Here is a 25,930-nt window from a genome sequence, read left to right as displayed (position 1 = left end):
CAGTGAGGTCACAGTTCACCACCTCTTCCAAAGCACTGTATACATACTAGGTACTAACTGGCTAAATAAACAGAGACAGAGCCTCTCAGAATGAAGCCGTGTGTGTCTCACATAAAATTGCCATGCTGTGGAGAATAACATTTTCATTCATATTAAAATTATGAAATCTAACAGACAGAATTCCTATTGCTTATAACCAAGCCAGATTTATTCCCAAGGGGCAGCTTGTTCACTGGGAAAACCTGACTCAGCAGGTTTAAATTACTCCTTTGGAGCCACTTAACTTCTAAATTTCCTCATTCACTGGCTTAAACTTGACTTTAATATTGCCTGCACTCAAAACATTTGCATTTAATTGCAACAGTAGCATGCTTTCCTGTTGGCATCTGAAACATATTCATTATTAGTGTCAGACTTACATTGAGAGAGTTTGGTTATTTGTGTCTAAGAAATCAAATTCAACAAAGATAACTGAAGGTATGTAAGTAGTTTTTCCCCGCTTTTTATTGTAAGAATATGTAGCCTGTGGAGACACAAACTCAAATCCTTGACAAATCATATTTTCACTGGCTATGTGTCTAGAGATAAATGGACATGTGTAGAGAAAGTTATTTTAAGAATGATATGTCAACGTGAATTTTATTTTTTGAAATGAATTTATTCATATACTTTGAATATGTGTGTGAGGCAAGAAAATATTTTGTCTGGCAAAGTAGTTGCTATAGCACTTTATGTGATGAAGGGATTTGAGCATTATAAAAATTTATTTCAAACTTTCTTAAACCTTATTCCAAATTAAAGAACATTAAGATCTCATTGCAGGCTTGTAACTACAGGGTCACAGCAGAATTCTGAGAACCCAGCTTGCTAGGTGCGCGTATCTTGGGTTATCCATCTTATTAAAATCAAAATGTATTCCTATGAGAACACCATGCCACTGGGGACTCACGCGGGTAAATTAATACCTTTGCTCTTCCAGGTTACACTTGAATTAAGAGCAATGTCTTCCAGCCCTGCTGCAGTCGTTTTATTCAGAAACAGAAAGAAGATGGCTATTTGAACAAATGTTCATTTCATAAACGTGGTTCTTTGTTGATCAAACCACGGTCTTGTCTAATGTGTTTGTGAAACCGTAAAAGTTTCTCTCTTCAAAGGTAGAAGCTTGCCAACTTAGGGCTGATATATTTTGAAGATGGATAGTGACCTTTGAAAGTCATTCATTAATCACTCACAACTGACCTGAAAAAAAATTGAATTGAATAAATGAGACAAGCCTTTGCTAAATTTTAACCCTGATTTTCACCTAAAATACTTAGGCGATCAAAGAGGAACTGTTCCTTTGACCTAAATGAGCAGAAATGGAATCCTGCTCTCCCTCCTACTGATTATGCAGATATATGAACATGAAGCTATTGCTGCTGTTGAAAAGATCACATGTGTTGTAACTTGGGAAAGACACGGGGTGATCAGAGGCCACAGATATCTGCAGACTGAAGGATGGGAACAGTGAGATGCTTCTAGGAGTGCTGGGGGCAGCCCCCAAGGATAGATGAACCCTCTGCTCTCCACTGAGTTGGGAGCAGTGAGGAAGGGGATTTTAAACATGCAAGGAAAATAACTATTTTCAGAGATTTTCCCACCATCTCCTTTTTCTCATCTGAGAAACCATCTGCTAGTCAGCAGACACAATGGACCGAATAAGAAGACAGCACAAATTAATCACGGAGGTATCTCGGGCTTCATTCATGTTTGGACTGAATACAAGGGGAGATGAATCAACACAGTGTCAGGGAATTATACGCAATGGACTTGAAGAACGGGCAAAAGTTGTCCTGGTGGTGGAGATCAGACCCACAGTGTGTACTCAGAGTGGTCACACTTGAATGTCTCCAACATCTTCAACAAATTAGAAAGTCCAGGTGATTCTGCCGGATGTCTTAGCCAGAGGGATGGGAGAAATTTCAGTGTTGTACAGGTACTGCAGAATTCAGTCAGGATAGTACCACAATGCCAAGATAAGGTGGAGGCTATCTGAGCTATAGGGTGCAGTGGAGACTGAAATGGAGTAACAGGAGATGCTGAACCCTACAAATGACTTGGAAAATTGGAGCTATGTAAAAAGCTTCTGGTGTTGCCCATGAGTTATGAGACTATACTGTAACATACCTGCAGTTCATCACACACGCCACTAGGTGGTGAACATGCATTAGTAACGACTTGAAATCACCAGCTTCTCTGTGTACCTAATTTTGAGAATAAGTGTTCACATTCTAATTAAATCAAATTAGACTTTTTATTAGTGAAATATATTAGAAATTATAACTATACTTAGTAAAGAAAGAAACTTAAATGTCACTCATTGACAATTTCAGCCATAAAAGGACCTGTGTACAAAACTAAAGCTATCTAAATAAAATTCCTAAAGAACTCTCTATTATATTTTATTATTTTCTATTCAATGTCCACCCAGGAAAAAACTTGGTATGAAGTAGTGACAAGTGTCTTTGGTAATAAATATCATCAAGTCCTTTGGAAGTTTAGATTTAAAAATGATATTTTATTCTAATATCTGAGCTGGATTAGAGCCTATTTCTTCTAGCTATCTGGATCTCTCTGATAAATAGTATAGGAAATATAAATAATTAGATATTACCCTCATCTGAGAATACTTTGTTTGCTGCTAGCAATCCCGAGGAAATTGTGTTATTTGCACTATTGTCCTCCTAATGTTTTCCCTGGCTCTACACATCCTAGAAGCAAGGTCCATCCCTCTATCCCTGCGGTGACTGTACTACCAAACACAGAGTAGATGCACAGTGAATTGATCAACATTTTCTGCTGTTCTGAACCTAACTTTTTCTCCACTGCATGCGGTCTCAGCACATCACTTAGGACTACCTGTCTTTAAGCCAGGCAACCAGAGTTCGTCCCATTGCATCCTGAAACTGAGTCAAAGGAAATGTAAAGACTCTCACATACGCTTTTTTGTAATCTTTCATTGAAGATACGTATATATGCAAGGGTGTGTGTGTGTGTGTTCAAGAGGCATGGAAATTTGGCATTAACCTTCCTGTATTCAACAAGATTATGATTTGTTTTATGCTAAAGTTTACAGTTAACTTGTATTTATATTGTTTGGATGTATCTACATAAACATGGATATGCATCTACCTTATAATTACACGGGTTATATGAATTTAGAATAGAGCTGTCATGGTGATATTATAAATGTTACTAGGAACTACTACATTCAGTTTACTCTTTCCAATAAGACAAGTTCTGCTAATTACAATGCATAAAGAAAAGTTCAGTTGGGGGGTGAAGCTTGGTGATGTAGCATTTGCCAGTAGCATGTGCAGAGCCCCAGGTTCAAACACCAGCTCTGGAAGGAGAAAAGGAAGCTGCAATTTAGATAGCGTAAGCAAGACACTAGAGAGCATACAGATAGTAGGGTTCAGACTCAGGGCAGTGAGCCGAAACCAAGGACCACACACCAGGCTCCTTGGTGGAAGCATCTGTGCGCTTTTCTGGAATGCCTCACCACCCTTGCTCAGTTTTGAGAATTTCCTGCTTGAAAATACATTTGAAGCAGGAACATAGAAACAGACCTACGGAGCTGGACCTTCAGTAGAGCTGTTTTGATGAAAATAGCACTGATCAAGGAAAATTCTAGTCTGTTGATTTGGAAATCAATCACCCACCCACGGATTGTGCAATGTTCGCTGTTTTCTCCATTTTTTTTTTATTGAGAAAAGGAAAAAAAAAGTTTCCCCCTCCTCCCAGCCTCCCATTTCCCTCCCCCTCCTCCCACCCTTCTCCCCCTCCCCCCACTCCTCTCTCCCTCCCTCTCCAGTCCAAAGAGCAGTCAGGGTTCCCTGCCCTGTGGAAAGTCCAAGGTCCTCCCCCCTCCGTCCATGTCTAGGAAGGTGAACATCCAAACTGGTTAGGCTCCCACAAAGCCAGAACATGAAGTAGGATCACAACCCCGTGCCATTGTCCTTGGCTTCTCATCAGCTCTCATTGCTCGCCATGTTCAGAGAGTCTGGTTTTATCCCATGCTTTTTCAGTCATAGTCCAGCTGGCCTTGGTGAGCTCCCAATAGATCAGCCCCACTATCTCAGTGGGTGGGTGCAGTAAGGCTATCTTTCTCCGTAAGATAAGTACACATTCAATGTACATCAAAGTATGGAGTGAATGTAGTCATAAGTATAAAAACTGACCCTTAAAGCTTTCTAAGCAACTAGTGTGAGTCTTCAAATCTTACTGAAACCCATGGAAGACAGGAGCACTTCTGTGGACAGCCTAGCTAGGAGACAGAAGCCTTCCTGTCACCTGGCAGGAGAGGAAGGCAGCTTGACAGTAGATACACAAACTACAAAAACACAAAACCTCTGCCAAAAAATTCCACTCCCAAAAGTTTATCCTGCCAGAGATACTCGCCCATGTGTGAATTGTTACAAACCCAGGGTGTTTTTAGTTTCTGATTATTATAATTATAAAAATTATTAAAGAACTTAAGGATCCACTGAGGGAAAACTTGTTGAATAAATCCTGGCATATACATCGCCAGCCATTCTGTACCTAAAATAATGAACAGATGTTCACAGATGTTCATCATTATTGTGGGAAAGGGTGTAGGAATGCTACATATATACAATAGATCTGCTGTTATCTATGCTTTGAGAAAAACATACAGGTATTTCTAGCCAGGTGGTGGTGGAGCACACCTTTAATCCCAGCACTTGGGAGGCAGAGGTAGAGACAGGCAGATCTCAGTGAGTTTGAGGCCTAGTCTACAAAAGGTAGCTTAAGGACAGGCTCCAAAGCTACAGAAAAACCCTGTCTCAAAAAACAAACAAGCAAAAAAGCAACATACAGATATTTCTAAACATCTTTATCTCTGTTACTGTGTGCAGAACTAACTCCAAGAATATATTAAAACACTGGGCAACAGTCATTGTATCCAGGGAAGGTAAAAAGTTCTCTGGGAGCCAGGGAAAAAGTGGAGGCTTTGCTATTCTGATGTGAACATGTATTATCTAGGTTTTTAAGCCTTGTTTTTTACTTTTTAAATTTTTAAAAACTTGTAAATCCTTTAAGCCCTTATTTCCAGTTCTGAATCTTTGGCTTGAAGATACTATAAAATATATGTCAGACACTTTTGTGGAAACATAATGAAGAAAAGAAGGAAATAAAATATTCAGCATTTGTAGTGAAAGCTAGAGTTGTGTGTATTTTGTATGTATACTACTTTCTCCTTTGTAAATGTAGCGGTTGTATGTTCAATATCAGTGACTCCAGGTAAAGGCCCAGTTCTTCATTGAATTTTCAGTCTTTGATAAGTCCTCACTCGATTAAAGCTTACACAAAAGTTGCCAAATGGAAGAGAGACTGGAGTGGTAGAATCTGAAACATCAATGGTACTCACCATTGGCTTTACACTTGTGTGTTCTATTTTGCATACTCCACAATGAAGTTGCTATTGTATGGCTGAGAAGTGGTATGCTAAATGCTAGAAGATTGCATTCTAAAAGATCCCTAGCCTTCATGCAGGCTTATCTATAGAGGGATAAGTAGCTATTTTAATGAGTACCAGTGAGTATTGAATCTGATCAGTATTGCTCACCGACGTTCTGGGATGGATGGTGCATCGTTCTGGGATGGATGGTGCATGTTGGTATGCAAGTTCTAACTGATGTATCCGGTGCACACTGGAGAAGTGGTGGAGTTTCAGTGCTGCTTATAATGCCCCTCTGCATATGGAAGAACTCAAAGAGCTTCTATTACAATCGTATGAGCAAACAGTAATATAACCATCAAGATATTTTCTGTAACACTTGACCTGATTTTGTTTTCTGTCTTTGTTTTTGACAACAGAAATATACACTCCTAGTTTTCTCACTTACTGGGCCACCTCCACGGCCTTTGGAAACTTTGCATACGAAGTGAGGCTTATAGTCCAGTCTTCCAAGTGTCACTTGTGGAAAGGGTCCCTGGTACATGTAAAGGGTTTGAGCTTGGTGGCTGGCACAGATGTCAGGGTGGCTTTAAAGATAGCTCTTTCCCTTTCTGCTTCTTCCACGTATATTGCTGTGTCCTGAGTATGAAGGAAAATAATGGTTTAGGAATTGGGAAGGGGCTTATTTCCTAATCAAGTATTTATCTTAATACCACTACTGTTTCCTTCTGCATAGAGTATTTCCTCCATCTATGGCCTGCCTCTCCCCCAGTAACCAGCACATACACTGTATTGCTACAAAATACACACTCAGTACAAAATATGGGTTTTTATTCTAAGCCAAGGAATATCCCATTTCTATGCCTAAGAAAACTTAACCCATTAGGATAGGTTTGGAACTTTGTGTAAAGCCACAGGCCTTTTTATATTCACTTTCTATCCCAAAGAAATTTCTCATCATTCACAACTCAGGTACATGACAGAAAGCTGAACTTCCAACAAGACGTTCTCTGTCCTTCCTTGTTCTCTAGTATCAACTGCATAAATATTTTAGATGACAAGTTTGCAAAATGATTTTATAATTTTCTTATGTGCAGTCTAAACTTCTAACAACTAACTTTCATATGTAATAAGGTAAATGAAAATGATCAAATTTATCCTATTTATAATACAAAAAGAAGTACTTATGAACTTCCAATTTTAAATAATTTATGTATAATATTTTGCACATGAAAGTCTTTTTACTTGGGCACAGTACCATGGTCCTGTAATCCCAGAACTTGGGAAGCTGCAACAGGAAGTTTGTGAACTTGAATCCAGTTTGGATCATACAGGTTTTGTCTCAAAAATTGATTTTTCTAAACCATATTTGAATTATTTAGCTAATTTTTGAAAAGGCTTGGTCCATCTGAACTGTTAGAATTTTATTTCTCACAGTTCTTGAAGATAGAAATTCCAAGATCAAGACAGATCCATGAAAATTCAGTGTCTTAAAAGAGCCCATGCCCTGGTTCATGACCTTTTGAAGTGTGGTCACATGACGTGAGGGGGGGTGCGCTGCAGAATTTTATGAAGAAATTATCCCATTCCTGAGGGAAGAGCTCTCGTGGGCAGTTCTCTCCCACTCAGTGCTCCTGCCAACAGTGTCACATTGGTGATTAGATTTCCATGTGTACGTTCAATGGGGGAACATCCACGTTTGGTCTATAGTAAGATGTCTGAATGACCTGACTAAAGCCAGTGAAATCACAAAGGCAATGGAGCAGTAAGAAACCTTCAGATGGGCACGACAGCCATCCAATAAGTGGCAAGCCCTCCCAATAGTGCAACAATAGTGGGTTTTTAAATATTCCTTAGGAACCTGGGAATGTGACAGCACTTTCTTACAGGAAAGCACAGGGAAGCTTGCCTGTGGTCGATCTTCACAAAATGACCTTATGTGATAGGATATTTTTAATTGAATTTTGGCCATCATCTCTGCTGAGTTAAAATAAATTTGTCCAATTACCAAAGAAAAACATTGAAATGACTCTCAGAAAGAAGAATAAAAAGTAAATGCAAAAGGGCCGGCAAGGGTGCAGGGGTCGAGAGAGAGCACTGGCTGCTCCGGCAGACACCTGCAGCAAGCCTCTCAGAACTTCCTGTAGCTCCAGCTCCAGGGTCCCCTTGGTCACCTACACGCATGTGCACATGCACACACATACAGATATGTATAAAGATAAAATATTGCAGAAATTAGAACAACAATTTTGATATTTGGTTTAATGGAATAAATAAAAAACAGTGTCAATTTCTAACATTGCTTTTGTTCCCCCAACTATAGCTCTGCCTAGAGAATACTAACGTTTTATTTGCTTCTTTGTTTTGCCTTTCAAGTCAGGGTTTCTCTATGTAGCCCTGGCTGTCCTGCAACTGACTTTATAGCCCAGACTGACCTCAAATTCACAGAGATTCTCCTAAGCACTGAGATTACGAGCATGCACCACTACTTCCCAGTGACAATACTGCCTTTTTATTTGTATGTCTGCACCAGCAATCGTTTGACTTAGATAAAATAGCTAATTCGCAATGTCACACAGACCAGAAGCTTCAAAACAATTTCTATCAATTCTGCAGAGTCTGAGGGAGAAAAGACTGTAATTTTCAAGATTACAATCAAGGAGAATTCATGACCAGACATTTAAATACTTGTATATATCTGACATCATTACACGCCAAAAACAAGGTACGAGAACTCAGTATTTGTTGTAGGCCATCTTCTAGCTCTCCATGACAATTATGTAACAATAACAATACTAATCAGATGGCAAGAAGTAACACTTTAGAACTTATTCTAACCGAACAGTAGCCTTTCTTACAATAATAGTGCTAATCGACCAGGTTAGTTTCGTGGCAATCTTGTATAGCTGCAAGAAGGGACACCAAAAATTTCATCTTCCTGGAACATCTTCTCTGAACTATACCTCCTGTCTGACATATATGCTTCAACATAGTATCAAATCCTGGCTGTCCCATGGATATCTTACAACTTTTTAATGATCCAAATACAACTCTGTATCTGTTCTCCCCCAGCCACAGTCTTTTTCTGCTCTTCCTTGACGTAATAAAATCTTTATATCCAGTTGCCCAGGATGAAAGCTGTGGGTAACTCTTAGATTTCTTTTCCTATCCTCCAGATAATACCATGTCTATGCCCAAGTTTTGAATCTGTATACTCTGCTCCTAACTATCTTCCATCAGCAGACCATTGGAAAGGCCTGCTGGTTTTTCTTTTCTAAAATATTCTGTCTAATGAACATTTTTAAAATGGCAACTCTGTTTATGGCTAGAAACCAAATATGAGTAAGTACATCCCATGCTCCTCTTTTTGGGTCTGGCTTACCTCACTCAGGATAGTGTTTTCTATTTCCATCCATTTGTATGCAAAATTCAAGAAGCCCTTGTTTTTTACTGCTGAGTAGTACTCTAATATGTATATATTTCATACTTTCTTCATCCATTCTTCCATTGAAGGGCATCTAGGTTGTTTCCAGGTTCTGGCTATTACAAACAATGCTGCTATGAACATTGTAGAGCATATACTTTTGTTGTATAATAGGGCCTCTCTTGGGTATATTCCCAAGAGTGGTATTGCTGGGTCCAGGGGTAAGTTGATCCCGAATTTCCTGAGAAACCGCCACACTGCTTTCCAAATTTGGCCAGCTGGCCTGGGTTTGAAAAAGCCTGGGATAAAACCGGACTCTCTGAGCAAAGCAGACAATGAGGACTACTGAGAACTTAAGAACAATGGCAATGGGTTTCTGATCCTACTGCACGTACTGGCTTTGTGGGAGCCTAGGCAGTTTGGATGCTCAACTTACTAGACCTTGATGGAGGTGAGGGTTCCTTTGACTTCCCACAGGGCAGGGAACCCTGATTGCTCTTCGGGCTGAGGAGGGGGGGACTTAATTGGGGGAGGGGGAGGGTAATGGGAGGCGGTGGCGGGGAAGAGACAGAAATCTTTAATAAATAAATAAATTAATTAATTAATTTTTAAAAATGTTAAAAAAATAAATAAAAATAAAAAATAAAATGGCAACTCTGTGCTGGAGAGATGGCTCAGTGGTTAAGAGCACTGCTGCTCTTTCCAGACATCCTGAGTTCAATTCCCAGCAACCACATGGTGGCTCAGCACCATCTGTAACAAGATCTAATGTCCTCTTCTGGCATGGAGGTCTACATGCAGAGCACTTGTACATAAAATAAATAAAATTTGAAATTGGCATCACTTAGATTGTGTAGTTCTCCTGGTTGAAGCACTCCAGTGTATCAGAACATTTGGTCTTGGTAAATGGAAGGCAGTGGGAGACTAGAGAGAAGGACCGAGACATGAGGGACCCTTTCACATATTTCCCTATGCTGCTGCACCATGTCACATTGTCTGATAGTGATCAGATAGCTGGTTTCCTATTGTTCAGCTGTCCACCAGACAGGTTCCTCCATAGTCCCCAATGCTGATATCACCGCAGTCTCACGGTGGCTTTCTATACTGCTAAAATCCCCTGTATCCCATGACTCTCAGCGTCTCCTTCACCTTTGTAGCCATTCCTTATTTAAATTCCCATTGGGGAAATGATATAAATTAAGTGAACAATAAATGGGGCTCCCATACAAATTCCTAGAAAAATAGAAGAGAAAACAGAGAAAGAAGCAGGAAATGTTACTGGTTGGGAAGAAAGGCAATTTAGAGGGTAGAAGGAAATGAAAGTTTATTCAGTATCCATTAATGTAACAGTTACCTTATGCCCAATTTAATTGTCAACACCTAGTGTGATAAACATTGCTAATGATAAAGAAACAGTCTCTGAGAGTTTGTGTAACTTACAGGAGTCTGCACAGTTTATAACAGGATTCAAGTTTACAACACCCATCTGTCTGATAAGGACAGGCCGAGGAAAGTACACTGTAGCTTCAATCCGTGTTCATCCCATTTTAATTTTAAAAGCAGATACATAAACAACCATCTCTGTGCTGTAGTTCTATGGCTGCGGCAAGTAGCTGATCCAAGAGAGGGCAGAAGTTTTGGGCTCACGGTTCAGTGGTTTAGTTTATGGTCTGTTGCCTCTGTTGTTACCCAGCCAGGATAAGGCAGAAACATTATAGCATAATGGTGTGATAAAACAGAGAGGAAGGAAGGAGATAAGGAGAAAGGAGAAATAGAAACAAAGACAGAACTAGAGACAGACTCTATGGACATGATACCTTTCTTCTAACCAGGAACTGCCTCTCACCATCTGTTCCAAATATCTTCCGATTATGACAGACTTCATATTGGAGTCACCTTTCAATGATTGGAACCATCAGTTGAGGAACAAACCCTCAGCACATGGAATTGTTGGGGACACTCGATTTAAGACAGAATAATTTCTAAAGGGTACACTTTATACTCTTTATTGTTTGCTATGTACCTTACTCCCTTACACCAATAGCTCTCCATGTGCGAGAATTTGAGATACTTTTTCAAATTGATGCCCAAGTTATTTTGTCCTTTCCCACTCACCCAGCCCTTAAGTACCTGAATGTCCACTATTCTGACCAACCCCAATTAATTAAAAGACCATTATTATACAAGACCCACCCCCAATTAATTAGAAGGCCATTTGTTACACAAGTGAGAAAAAAAATGCTGCCACTAGGTAAACAAAGTGATCCTTTAGTGTTCTTGTGGATTCCAAGGTCAGGATGAGCCTGTTCTCATCATTTATTCAGCTGTGAGGAGAGGTTTGGGGAGCAGGCCTTCCCCATATATTAGCAGCAACCTCTGGATCTCTGCCGTTATTCAAGTATGTGCTACGCATGGCATCAATAGAGAAAGATGGACAAGCTCGCCCTGATTCTCTGAGTTCATCGTCTGCACCAGCATGGTTCCTGTTTTGCAGCACATCACTGGAAAGCTCCACAATCTTGAGAGTTCTCAGTTCTGTTCCTGAGATTCCACATCATACCATTAACACTGAACGAAGTTGAGGAAGAAAAACCCTAAGCACCAAATGAGTGGAGGGAAACACTGTTCACTGATGTTAATTCCCTGTTTAGTGGATTCGAGTCAGACACTAACATTTCTTCAACATTGCCTCTTTCCTATTTTTTTTCTAAAGACTTTCCCCTATCCCTGGACACACAGAAAAAATCATGGAGATGAAGTAGCAATAAAAGCTGTTGTTGGCTTCATATAAAAATTTTATTCAGTATTTAAATGACAATTATTTCCAGAAACTTGGCAACTGTAGCCACACAAATGATGAAATTGATTCCAGTGACAGTCCATCTTTGTTTGGAAAGGAAATTCCAGTAGGGTTTGAAAAATGAATTATTAACGGCCTTGGTTTGCTGAAGGTGGCTTATATGTTCTATTTGCTAACGCAACATCTTGTTGTGGGGAAATAATGGGTGCAGCTTTTCTTTACCCCATATTATTTTCACTATGGATCTTTAGAGCAGGAAAGAAAAAGCAGTTAATAGTCCATGGGGCATGTGGGATTACTTTAGGCCAAGCCAAACCGTGGTCTTGCTCACTGCCTCCTCTTTCCTGTGCTGTTTTGTCTATGCTGATCTTAGAACATGTCAACAAATCTCTTTTAAGCTCAGATGGGAGGCAGGGTGGTGATTCTTTCTCTTTCTGTAAGGGAGTAATTTATACCAGCTGTGCTTTTTCAAAAAAGTACAAGATTGTCTTGTAAAATATTTGTAAAGAAAAATAGCCTCTGGATTTCACAAATTAATTCTTACTTATGTTTGGAAAAGTCAAGAAGACCTTTGTTTCTACAATGCTAGCATGGCTTGTTTCTCACTTAATTCGATATAGCTGAAGACTAGCTTCATGGAAGAGCCAAGTTAAAGATCTCAGACAGTGCAGTAAAAACACTGTATGTGACCATGGCTTTTTAACAGGGACCTGAAACAATCTCAGTTTGAATCCTGAGACATTGCTAGAAATTATTTTCAACAGTTACATCTTAGCTTCTCTCACCTTCAATTTCCTCATCTGTAAAACGCCGTAGATGGCTGCTCCTGCCATCTTAAGTGGAAAGATGAAACTCAAATGCTTTAAAAGTTATGAAAGTTATGAAGCCTTAAAATATGATTATTTTAATTTACTTTTATCTATTGTAAAAAGAAGTCCAACATTGTGTGTCTTTGTCTCTCTGTGTATACATGCATGTATATGTATCTCTGTGTGTATATATATATATATGTCTATATCTCTCTGTGTATGTATGTATTTATCTCTATGTATGTGTGTTTGTATATGTTTCTCTGTGTGTATATGAATTTCCTGTCTCCCTATTGAAAGGGAAATCTTTCTCTTGCCAAAAATTCGGCTAAAGGTCTGTGATTACTTCCTGCTGAGCATGCCTGAAGCCCTGGTTCCATTCCTAGCAGCACATACCTGAACAAAACAAAACAAAACAAAATAATACAAAGTAGATTGGTAACAAAGTTTATACTATACAAGATTAAAAAATTCTGTTCCCAATTCAGCCACCAGGCTTGTTGAACAAATCACTAGCTCTGAAACACCGTCTGGCTTGCATTAGCACTGACAGGTAAAATCATGTGATGCCCATGATAAATGCTGTGTGCCTTGCATGGGTATGACCAGTGGCCGGTGGAGAACATACCTCTTTCAGCGGGCTAGGAATATTGTAAACAGATGAACTTTCTATACAGATGCTATTTTTCAAACCCCAAATCTCAGGCGAGAACAAATACGGCTGGAGTATGTGGTAAGACTGTAAGCAACCGCTCCCACCCTCTGTGAGTAGAGAAGGGAAATGATTCTACTAGCCTTGATAGGCGATGGTAAGGATAACAGGAAGCCTGTAAGATACAAACATGAAATAATGGCATGTGTGTGCTGCATACCAGAGCAGGAATTTGGTGTCTTGCTCTGTATCCCCTTGAGGCATGGTCTCTCGCTGAACCTGCAGCTTGGTTGGCAGTCAGGAAGCCCAGCCCTTCCCTTGTTCCCCAAACGTGTTAGAGTCATGGATATATACAGCCATGCCCAGCTTTTTATGTGGCTGTGGCGACCTAAACTTAGGCCCTCAAGCTCATGGAGCAAGTGCTTTTACCTCTGAGCCATTTCTCCAGCCCATATTCAATTTTTTAGTATTTCCTTTGCAACCTCTTCAAATGGTTAAAAATATTACTGGCTAATATTTTCTAAATACTTTGTCTGCGTTCCAGATGTTTAAGGTAGGTGCTTCAAATGAATTTACAAATTTGATTTTAAAATAATAATGACATATTTATGTCCCATTATTATCTGAATTTTGCAGATGAAGTCAATTTACTTTTTGGTAAATCCTATAACTAAGGTTATAGGCAGCACTAGACCCAACTTAGCTACAGCCAGTACTTAGAATCTAGTCCATCTTTTAATTACATTATGGCCAACTGGGTAATAAAGACACAGTTACCATCTTAGTTCAGCATGTGAAATTCTACACACACTTGAAAATGAAACAAATCATACCTAAAGAGGATTTTTTTTCCTATGGAAACACGCATTCATAACTTTTTTAGTAGGTAGGATAAAAGAATTTCAGCCACTTTACCAATGCTAGAAGGTGCTAGTCATGTGCTGGGGAGAAAAGTGACTGACAGCCATGCCCAGCTGAACCCTGGGAGCTGCCAGAAGTAAGTGGTCCAGTAAGATCTGCCCGTTGGTGCAGGAGCCACATGAATATTATGGAAACAGCTAAGCATGTTCTGATTGTATTTAAGACCTGCTCCAAAAGATGAAACTCATGCCTGTCACTGTTAAAGGGTAGGTCATAGGCCCTCAGAAATAACCTTGTACTATTATTCTGTTAAACAGATGTAGTACTTAATTGCTTCCAAAGTCTTTATCTTTATACACCTAATTAATGCATCTCTCTGTTCTCCTCAAAGAAGTTTCTTTTGCAATAGATGGTGATTAACACAGAAACCCACAACTGGTCAACATATAGACAACAAGAGGCTGTGGAGAGGCTGTGGAGTGTTCATCCCTAAATGGGAGGTCTGTAGCACTCCCTACTCCCAAGGCTCAGGGATCACAGCAGGTAGGGACGGGAAGGTCTTGACAAGTGATAGTGGATGACCCTAGTGAAAGTTTTTTCCAAGCAGGGCAGTGGCATTCATATGAGCTCACAACAGTTGTGATTGCAGGCACAAGGCCAAGCCAAACACCATCTCAGCAGGACTGAGGAAAAGACTCACAAAGCAACATGCCTAGTTGAGGAGCTATTGGCAACTGGTGGCTTCTGGCAGACGGACAGTCACTTTGCTCCATGAATGTGGACCTGAAACACTGTCCATGCAATTATTACAGCATTGAGTAGATTCAGTGGGTTTCTAAAACAGACAGATACAACACACAATTGAGTGGAAAAAGTGATGGGGAGATAGAAGAGGATTACAAGGGAGGGAATTGAAATATATTTGATTGAAATATATTATTTTCACTTATGAAATGTTCAATCAATTAAAAAATCTAAACGTAAAAACCATCTAGGCAGCATTTGCTGTTTAGATTCAGGCAGAATCTGTCTGCATCACTGGATTGTTAGAAAGAGCAGGACAGTTTCCACTCACAGCACAGTTCTCAGAGTTTCAAATGACTGTAATGGCAGAGGCCGTCCAGAACTGCAGAACCCTCTGTTTAAGGAGAATTCATTGTTCCCTATCTTTTGGGAAGGTGGGTGTTGCAGGGTGGGCTGCTTGTTTGTCCCAACTGCCTGGCTAGCTTAGCCCCGAAATAACCACACAGAAACTGTATTAATTAAAACATTGCTTAGCCATTAGCTCTAACTTCTTATTGGCTGAATCTTAAATATTAGTTTAACCCATTTCTATTTATCTGTATATCATCATATGACAATGGCTTATGGGGAAAGATTCTAACCCATGTCCTCTTAGGCGGAGGATCCATGGCTTCTCCCTGACTCTGCTTTCTTCCTCCCAGCATTCAGTTCTGTTTTCCATGCCTACCTAAGTTCTGCCCTATCAAAAGGCCAAGGCAGTTTCTTTATTCATTAACCAATGAAAGCAACACATAAACAGAAGGACCTCCCACACCAGGTGGGTACTGGGGTTTTTACCCAGGACCCAGGCATTTTAGGCAAGTGCTCTACTAATGCATTACATCTCCCAGCCCTCTCTATCTTACCTTCAAAACCACAGTGTACAAACAAGGGCTTTTAAGGTGCACCTATTCCCCTGTCTTCCTGTCTGTCTGTGTGTCATCTCTCTATCCCCACCCTACCACCTTTCTCTTTCAAAGGAGGTCTGAAGACCAGCAGTGCCTGTGTTTTCACATTATCAAAACCTTCACTCAATCTGTTCATTGGGGCTTCACAGAAAACCCCATGGGCACAGACTCTTTTTTCAGACTTAGGGGTAAAAGTTACTTTGTAACTTATTTTCCACTTGGTAATTTGGTGTCTTTCAAGGTTGGCCTGGAGACAGACCCCTTGGCCTTTCTATTCATCCTAAGTCTTGAAGGCAGGACTTCTAGGACAAAGGTCTATGCCAACTGAGCTCTATAGAAAGTCTGTATCCTGCCTGCTGACAAGAAGCATATACGTTGATAAGCAGTCCTTAAAGAGCCTGCAAGCCATTTAAAACTAATTTTCTTACATCATTATGTAAGGGATGTTTACATCTTCCTTAAGATCTGTGTGATAAGGAGTCTACACTGTGAGAAGTTTGGCTTCAGGTAATTCCCTGATAACAGGTGTATTATACCATTGTGTACTTTCTGTAAGTTTTATATTCATTTATTAGATAAATATTTTATGTGCAGACTTCTACAAATATTTTACTTGGATGCTTCATGATTAGACCGTGTTCTGCTTTGGTGTTGTTTTCTTTCTGCTGCAGAGTATCTTTCCTCCATCCTCACACAACACCCTCCTGTTCCCTGGGGCCTCTCCAACCCTTTCTCTCCCTTCTCTCCCTTTGTATTGATCTCTTTCTCTCTTTGCCTTTTTATCTTTTTGTTCTATTAATATCCTTTTTTTTCCTTTTCTTTTTCTTTCTTTACCTCTTGACTTCAGTCATAAAGCTAAGAGTGCCACTGGATAGCTAAAAGCCCACTTCATATTGTCTAACCCAAGTGATATTCTTGTCTGAATTGTTGCTTTACAGTAATCTTTAACATCACATGCAAACACGCCACAGTGTTATTACAGATGGTACTGAAAATCATAAGGCCAGAGGAAACAACAACTACAAAGAACAAAAATTTTATTCTGGAAGGGTAAAAATAAGCCAAAAGCCGAAAAGAAGACAAAGACTTTGTCAAGTTAGAATGGGGAGAAAGAGCTCAGTAAGCTCCATGTAGCACTGCAAAAAATCACTTTCTAACATGGTCTCTGGCAGGCAAACAAGAAGTTACCTGGGCCTGGCGGTGGTAGGGCCTTTAATCCCATTACTCGGGAGGCAGAGACAAGCAGATATCTGTGAGTTTGAGGCCAGCCTGGTCTACAAAGTGAGTTCCAGGGAAATTTTACACAAAAACATCTCCTGCAGTCAGGAATTTACTATAACATTCAATTTTTTTATCATAATTCAAAAGGAATAAAAATAATTTTAATTAAATTTTTAATTCTTAGTACTACTAGCGCTAGTTATTTATGGACTGTTTCTGTCAGGGTTTTTTTTTTTTTGGTCCTATTATATGCATAATAATGGGCATTATTTCCAGCCACCCAACTGACCTTCACCATGCCTTAGATCTCCTCCGTGTCTCAAAGGAGAGTTTCTGGGCTTTAAGACTAATATCAGGGAAAGATGCAGGCCCAGTAACCTGGGTAAGATTTGATGCCATAGGAATTGCAGAAGACACTAACTGAGATTCAGTCGCCAAGGGACTTTGAGTTGCCAAGCTGCTCTCTGTGAAAATTTCAGTATTTTGGGCTGAAATATAGTTTTCTATATCTGAAAAAGAAAGAAATGTTGGCAGAGAAAAAACATCTGATCTCTTCTTAGTGTGTCCCTCAACAGTCTCTATGCCCTACTTTTTCCATAGGTTGGAGACACCGAACAGAATCAGCTTTGGAAAGTGGGGACCAAACTGTCCTTAGCTTAGAACACAGATCCTAGCCAAATATTAGAGAACCAAGATTCAAGTTTTACAGTAATTGATGTTTTGTGTACAATTTGAACCTGATAATAAGCATTAAAAATTACACAGAATCTAAAGAAGTTATGCAATTTAAGCCTCACATGTTCTCAGATTTATAGTTATAACTGTTTTCTATGAGTAACATTTTTTACATGTTGAAAGAAATATTAATCATTTTTTCAACCAATGTCACTAGTGAGCCTTTGGATGATTAACTACTCTGTGTATTTCTTTCATTGAAACTGGCTTATAAAGAAAAGCAAAAATGACAATAAAAGAAATGTACCAATTTATTCCCTACTAATAAAGTATTGAACATTAGGGGAAAGTGTGAAATATTGGAATGCAACATAGAGCAATTCCATTACCCACTGCAGTTTTGGATCATATACTGTATATAAAGAATAATTACTTCATTGGCTGGAGACCACAGTGAAGGAATATAGAATCTGATGAAAGAGATTTTGCAATAAAGATTTTACCCCAATGTATTTCCTTCTCCAAACTTTGTCAGCCTTAAGACAAGCCCACCTTATTTTCTCTTTGGATGGCAGGGGTATGGGAATAGCAATGGGCTTAAAGTCTAGCAAAACAAAGAAAATATACGAGCTGAGCTAAGTTTTTTTGGTGGTTTCTCTTTTTATGTTTTTCTCATTTTTTTAATTCTTTTTATTGTGCTATACATTTTTCTCCGCTCTCCTCCCTTCCTCCCCTCTCCCCTTCTACCCTCTCCTGTGACTTCCTCATGCCCAGTTTACTCATGGGACCTTGAGCTTTTCTCTTCCCTCTTTGGATCCGTGTATGTCTTTCTTAGGGTCCTTTAGAGTCTCGGTTATCTGGGGTTATGGATTGTAGAGCTGAACCAATTTTTAAGAATCTTAGCCATAAATTATTCATCAATCTTTAAATTTTAAAGTAAGTATTCACAATTGCCCATTTTAATGGCTTCAATGACACATGCTGTTGCTGAAGATCTTATGTTGCAGCATGTCGTTTACATTAAACCCGGTGATTCCTAACACATCTTCACTGCCTACCCTTGAAGGAAGTTTCTGTATTTCATTTCCTTGCTGAAGAACTTAGTTGCATGGTGAGCCTCAAGGCTAGGTTGTGGGTTACACAAGTAAATTTTTCCCCTTTTCTCTCTTACTTATCTTACTGAAGCTTTGGAGGGAGCTAGAATCTCCCCAGTGGGATAAGGAAGCCATCTATTATGGAGAGAAGAGCCTGAAGTTAACCAGTTCTAGACCAATTCAAGCCCTGAAAATATCTCTGAACCTTAGTTTCTAATGAACAATGGGAAAAATATACTATAGGATGGCTATTGAGATTGAATTTGGTATATGAGAAGCATTTTATAGTACTTAGTGAACATGATTTTTAAATCTTTTTTCAAAATTACTTAAAGCTTATTAAAGTAAAAATATAAAAAAGTCAAAGTAAAATGATGCCATATAATTAGTTTAACTTACTTCTATGTTGGGAAGGTGTGAGTTCTAAGCATAAAATGTTAATTTTATTTAAAAAATAGAATTTATGTATCATTCATTTTTTACTTATTTGAAATAGATCATAAACATTTCATCATTAAAAATTAAATGTTTTCTGATATCCAGAATAGTTCTAGTCAATATGCTAATGATTTTTTATTAAATTTATAAAGAAACCTGCAACAGAAATATTTCTAAAGGTGCTTACTGGGTGAGTGCATTGGGAATATAATCCCATCACTTGCAATATCTGTTGTTAGTTTTTTCTCAGCCTAAAAATTCTTTTTGGTAGCACTGTAGCTAAAGGCCTGGGATTCACACTGGCTTAGCACACACTATAGCACTGGCTGTAGCCCAGCCTGAACATTTTCAGTTTATGGTGACTTTTGATGTCATTTTTAACTTTACAAAATCACTGCTACCAAGATTTTCTCTGAGAGTTATAATTTTTTAATGCTTGTTTTTAGAAAGTTCTTTTTTTACCAATGTAAGTAAATATCTATATTGTCTTTTAATAATTTATAGCTTTTAGCCTTTACAAATTAGTATGGAATGGATTTAGAGCTATTTGATGCACAGATTAACGTAGATTTGTACTACCTATTAGAGTTGGGAGTTCATTTAAGGTAGGGTTTAGTATAATTTCCCCTAAGTATTATAAGCAACAAAATTGCTCATTTACAATTTCCTTCTATATGATGAAACCCTACCCCACTTTTTTGATACAGGATCTCAGGTAACCCAGGCTGACCTGGACTCTTGTTTAGCCTGCCTCCACTTCCTGAGATCAGGGATTGCAGGCAATCACCCAGCAGGATGCCGTATTGTACATCATTCTCTCAGGATCTGTCTTCCATTTCAATTATCTGGTCTACAAAATGCTTTCTCATTATTGTTCCTTTTATAGAAATGTCTTGATTACAGTTAAATATCAATCTTCCAAGAAAATTAGAAATACTTGATCAAATTCTCTCCATTTCTGTCTACTTGAAACATAAGGATTTGGTTGAAATTGCAATAAATCTGTACATTCAATGCCCCTAATATTCTACATAATAATATAGACACATTTCTATGCTTTCATAATTTTTGAGGTTATGCCAAAATACTTTATTGTTATTGTGAAAGAACATATATCCCTGAGCAGGAACCTTGTTCTCAGTGTATTTTTCACTGCACAAACAGCACGCTTGGACTTGCTTATTTTTCTTTTTGGTGCTAAAGATAGAACCAAGGGATGTGTGTATGGCCAGCATGCAGTCTACCTCTGACACATGCCCTAGTCCTGCCTGCATGGGTTTGTTTTTTATTTTGTTTTGTATTTGTTTTTTTATATGCAGAATAAACAATTTACAAGGGTACTTTGATTCATAGACATAAAAGAATTTAGCTGCTACTTAGAAAAGAACACTAAGGGTTAGCCCAACTTTGCAGTTATGAAAACAACTGGGAAGAGTCACTTTAGATACTCACTTTATCTAAAATGTACAATTACATAAGATTATAGGTGAAATTAATATTTTATCTGGTAAAATGAAGAGGGAGAAAACATAAGAAATTTAATATGTCTACCTCTGTCATGGCAAGCAAAGGATGACTTGAATACAATGGAGAATGCTGGGTATCTAATCACTTCCCATATTACGAGGTTTAGAGTATCCCTCATTTCCCTCTCTTGACATTCCTTTTTGACATTAGATGACTAATGTAAAACATTTCTCTTACTGAAGTTAAATTTGAAATAAAAACTGATTGGTATCCACAGTTGTGATCCAATTATAAAATTGCCTATATGGCGATGGTCCTAGCATACTGTGCAGTCTTTGGAGGAAGCCTTTGCACCTGTGATTCACTTGTCCTTGGTTTCTAGGTGGCAGGGCGGCAGAACACCAGCCCTGGCCAAGCATTCACGGTGCAGTGTTTGGACTTTGGTAAAATGAAAGTCGTATGTAAATGTGCAACATGACATTATCATCCTAGTTTCCTGGCTGCTTTCAGCAGGCACTAGCTGCCACACGAGGTCTCGAGTGTTCTGGCAAAGTATTCAAGTGTTCAAAAGAAGTTAAAGTAATGAAATTGGATCTATATTTCCATAGACATTCAAGTTGGCATGGAGAAATGGAGTCATGGAATCAGGGTTGGATGGTCTCCACCAAACAATCTAGGCAAGTGTCTGTGATGCCAGGCTACTAAGCTGAATTCTATCGTGAAAGGCCACCACTATTTCTTCCTCTGGGTCTAAAATTACAAAATATGCACATTTCCCTAGGTTCACACCATGCACAGGGTGCTTTATACTTAATCTCCTCCCACCCCTTCCCTGGTATACAAGAATTCTTTAAGATTCAAGCTGAAGTATGTACAAAAAAGGAAGTTTTAAAACTGGCTACCAGCATATGAGACAGTAGACTATCTCAGCATCTTTTGGAAGATTGGCATGTATTTGACCCACGAATGGCTTGTTAAGCTATCTCAGCACTAGTCATTTTTGTCATCAGTTGTTACTGCTCCCAGGTCTACTTGTTTGTGCTCAGTATTTCCTGCAACTGAAGTGTTTGTTTGGTCAAGTCTAGGGATACAATTCAGTGGCAGGGTTCTTTACAAAGCCCTTGGTTCAACAGAAAACGAAAAAGTACAAGAAAATATGCAGAGACCCAATTAAGGTGTACAGGTTGTGGGATCAAGACAGCGGGTTGGGGTCCAGGCTGCAGTTCAGTTGCTAGAGTGCTTGCCTAGCATGCACAAGGCCCTAGGTTTGATCTACAGCACCACATAAGACTGAGTGTGGTGTGATAGAAGAACATGCCCGGAGTCCTAGCACTTAGCAGGGTAGAAGAGAATCAAGGCTTCAAGGTCATGCTCACCCACACAGTAACTTCCAGGCATCAGGTCTTATCCTGGGAGGAGTTTGGTGAAGAAGAGAGAGACTGGACTTGCTAAGTGAGTCTTGTGTTAGCTTTGGCAATTATTCCTGTCATAGAGCTCTACCTCCTTGTTTCCATTCCTCTGAGCGACAGAATTCAAGGTTCTTGAATTGCATTCATTGTACATTTCTCCTGTCATTTTTCCTGAAAATTTCATAAGCTCCAAATATCCATTTGCATAAGTATAGAGATGAAGCGCACTTAATGTTAAAAATGCAAGAGAGGGACTGTCCAACGAATCAAGCAAGAACCAATATATACCTTTTACTCATACAGAATTTCTTTCTTTATTGTATTTTAGGATGGTGAAAAAAAAGGATTTATAAACAAAATCTATGCCATCCAAGAAGTCTGTGTCAGTGTGCAGAATATCCTAGATGACGTGGCCTCCTTTGGTGAAAGGGTAAAGAAGTGAGTTGTGCTGGCAGCCTGCTTGACCCTTCTGTCGGCACACGTCACCATTCCATGATGTTGTTCAGTTTCCTCTAGTTTTTGTGAATCCTTGGTTTTATGATGGTCCTGTCAATTTCTTGCCTGAAGTTTAGAATATATTGGTGGGAAAGAAGTTATAACTGTAGCTTTAAAGGTACAGCACTGTCCTACACTTCAGCATACGTTTTCATAACGACTTTGTTCTTAAAAAGAATATGAAGTCATGGAAAGGTGGTAACCAGGACATCTGTACTGTATAAGTCTAACTAGACTTTTGCCAAGTTTAATATTGTCAAGAAATAAGCCACATTTCATCATTTAGAAAAAAAATCACAGAATTTTTTCAATTATAAAAGAATTCTCCATAATTAAAAGTATGTTTAAGATTTATTTATTGTAAGTAATTTATTTATCACAAGTATTATAAGTATGTGGTATGTATGTATACCACATGTGTGCCTAGCGCCATGGATGTCCCAGGGGAGAGTTGGAGCCCCTAGAACTGGAGTTGCAGGTGGTGGAGTCATCATGTGGACTCTGAGAATTGAAAGCTGCCCCTGTAAGGACAAGTGCTCTTCACCGCTGATCATCCTATTTGTGTTTGTTTGTTTGTTTTTATGTGTGTATATATTTTTTGTGTTTATTTTTATTCTTGAAATAGGTTCTCATTGTGTAGCTCTGGCTAGCCTGTAACTCAGAGATCTATTTGACTCTGCCTCCTACATGCTGGGATTAAAGGCGTGTGCTACTACACCTCCCTTTGATGAAGGAATGTGTTTCATTGAGATATAATATATAAGTAAGGAGCGCACACACACACACACACACACACACACACACACACACACACACACTCTCCCCAACGTATTTTTTTCTGAGACATGGTCTCCCTATATAGTTCTGGCTGTCCTGGAATTCACTATGCAGACCGGGCTAACCTTGAACTCACAGAGACCCACTTGCCTGTTTCTCCAGTGCTGGAATTAAAGGCATGTGCCACTATGCCCAGCTGGAATTTATACTTTTATTCTCACATAGTTTTATTTTAAATAATTTTATTTTTTAATACATTTAGGATGTAGATCTAGAGAGAAAGAGACAGCAAAGAAGTGCTGGGACCAGTCATGTGCCACCATACTGGTTACTATTATACTTTCTGAAATGAATATTTTCTCTAAACAATACAATAGTGTATTGATAGTAACTGACCATTAATTCAAGATGTACTGAGGCCTCACAATAGCCAGCTATTTGATAACTGGCCTGTAACAATTATCAATAACTGTTTAAGAAATGCTGCTCTATAGCAGGAGAAGCCTTTATTATTCATGACCAATAGTATTCTGTAGACTTAGATCCTTGGTCACACAAAGAATTTAAAAGGAACAAATTATTTAAGCCAAAAGTATGAGTCACCATATGGTGCTGTTCATATGGTGCTGTTGCAAAGACAATGCATTTTTTGTATAGTTTTTAATTTCCTACATTTCCATGTATAAATCAATGCTGAGTTTCAACTTTTCTGTGTGCTACATAAAATAATCCCCTTCTTACCTCTAAATGTATTTCTATGCAACTGTCTCACAGTTTTAAAGACTAAGTATGTCCGTCTCTCTTTTACCTGCATTCTTGTAATAACCGTCCCTTGCCCCATTGCCTATCACTAGAGCATGGCATGAAATCCTGAATTTGGGGCCCACCTTTACTGAGCATTATGTAACACTGTGCTGACACAGGTGAATATCTCATCACCAACAGAACCTGCTAGCTCCCAGCTCTCTTCACTAGCTTGTTAGGCAACCAGTCAGTGTCCACTACTGTCTCATCACCTTCTGTGACCTGGCCTTCCTGTTATCAGTCTCAGTGTAGTAACGCTGGAGACCCACCAGCTCTGTCCGGCTCTCATCTAGTCCCCCCATTTGGATTCCTTTTCCTTGTTGTAAATGGGTGCTAGAGAGATCTTCAGACCAGGGAGGATGACAGCATCATCCAGACAGCTTAAGTGAGGAGTTTTATTTGGGGAAGGGAAGAGAAAATGGGAGAGACAGAGAGACAAAGAGAGGGAATGAGAGAGAAAAGTGAAGAAGCACGAAAGTCCTGTCTGTGCCTTCAGAAGTGCACAGGAGGAGAGAAGGGGAGGCTCGGGGGAGTGGGTGGAGCTTGTCTCTTAAAGGGCAGGCCAGCATAATGCCTGAATCCCAACACCCCCTCCCTGATTTCTACAAAGCTGAACTGAAAGGGAGTGTTTCTAAAAGGAATTCTAAAATTTAAGGCTCACACAGTGCTCCAAGAGTTGCACGTACTGCAGACATCCATTCCCAGCATAGGCCTATGGTGTTTTTAGGAGGATAAGTGGTAGACCCCTATTGCATAAAATTTAAAAATAAAGAAGGTTGGGTACTAGTTTTAGTAGCAGAAAAAAATATTTTTACTATGTATGGAGGTATCCAAGTTGTGTAATAATTTTAGAAAATGAAATTCCTGGGACAACCTAGTGGGGCTGGTAGCAAGATCCTTTACCTGGGTCTGAGTTCATGAATGAAACCGATTATGACTAAACTTTGTTCTCTGATAGTCAACTGTTACTCAAAACCATGTTTATCTTAAGTCTCCTTTAGAAAAGTGTGAAGTACTCACGTTATTGATTTGTTACTTTTCCATTCAGTACTTTCAACTGGACTGTCCCATTCTTAAGCTGGCTGGCCATTGTAGCCCTCTGTGTGTTCACAGTCATTCTGTACTTCATCCCCCTGCGGTACATTGTGCTTGTCTGGGGTAAGTAAAGCTTTTGAAATAACAACAAACACTCCAGATGTTTTAGCAGCTAAGAACAAACTGTTTTTAAGAGATGAATTATAGCATCAGCAGTGCTCTGTATTTATGGTCATGTAGGCACTCCATGACGAAAAAGGACAGGTCAGTTAAAAATCACAACAGCATAGAGATTTAGGTCCCAGTGTAAATGCATTTTTCTTATCTGGCACCACATACTATAAACATGTACTGGTACAGATTCTTCATATATCAAAGTGTAACTTTGTCTAGATATCACTGATTTATTTTTACCACTTAAATGCCAATGGAGGCACTTTAAGCCATGTGGTACGTTTAGGACAATATACCTTTTGCTACGGTATTTTATCTTGTGGATGTCTGTAAACACAGTACCAGCTGCCCATTTAAAAGGTCACTTTTAGGACTCAGAAAAAGCCTTACCAGCATTTACAGGCTCCTTAGGAACAACCACAAAGCCTACTAAGTAAGAATGCTTTTAGAAAAGTCTACTTTAAAGGCGATTTCCCCCCTAATATTTATGCGATTTTGCCACATGCTTCCAGTAGTCTGTCCCGTCCCTCTGACCGAGAGCCCATTCTGCCTTATGAAGAACTGGAACTGAAGTTTTCTTCTTTCTTGCTCAATTTTTTGGTTTAGAAGACCCAATCTTCAATCCTTATAATCCAACACCATATAG

General features: G+C 39.1%; 1 protein-coding gene across 3 annotated transcripts in view; it reads left to right on the top strand.

The window, feature by feature from the left end:
• The window catches only part of Mctp1 (multiple C2 and transmembrane domain containing 1), a 585,759-nt gene that overhangs the window by 554,406 nt on the left and 5,423 nt on the right, over positions 1–25,930 (top strand). For all 3 annotated transcript variants that reach the window (XM_026783760.1, XM_026783759.1, XM_026783758.1), the window contains 2 exons: positions 22,328–22,437; positions 25,124–25,233. In XM_026783760.1, the coding sequence (XP_026639561.1) occupies positions 22,328–22,437; positions 25,124–25,233 (220 nt within the window). The remainder of the gene's footprint in view (positions 1–22,327; positions 22,438–25,123; positions 25,234–25,930) is intronic.

The sequence above is a fragment of the Microtus ochrogaster genome, chromosome 19, assembly GCF_000317375.1.
Source record: "Microtus ochrogaster isolate Prairie Vole_2 chromosome 19, MicOch1.0, whole genome shotgun sequence".
In the NCBI taxonomy this organism is placed as follows: Eukaryota; Metazoa; Chordata; class Mammalia; order Rodentia; family Cricetidae; genus Microtus; species Microtus ochrogaster.
Note: the sequence above shows the minus strand (reverse complement) of the source record. Positions and strands in the feature narration are given on the sequence as shown.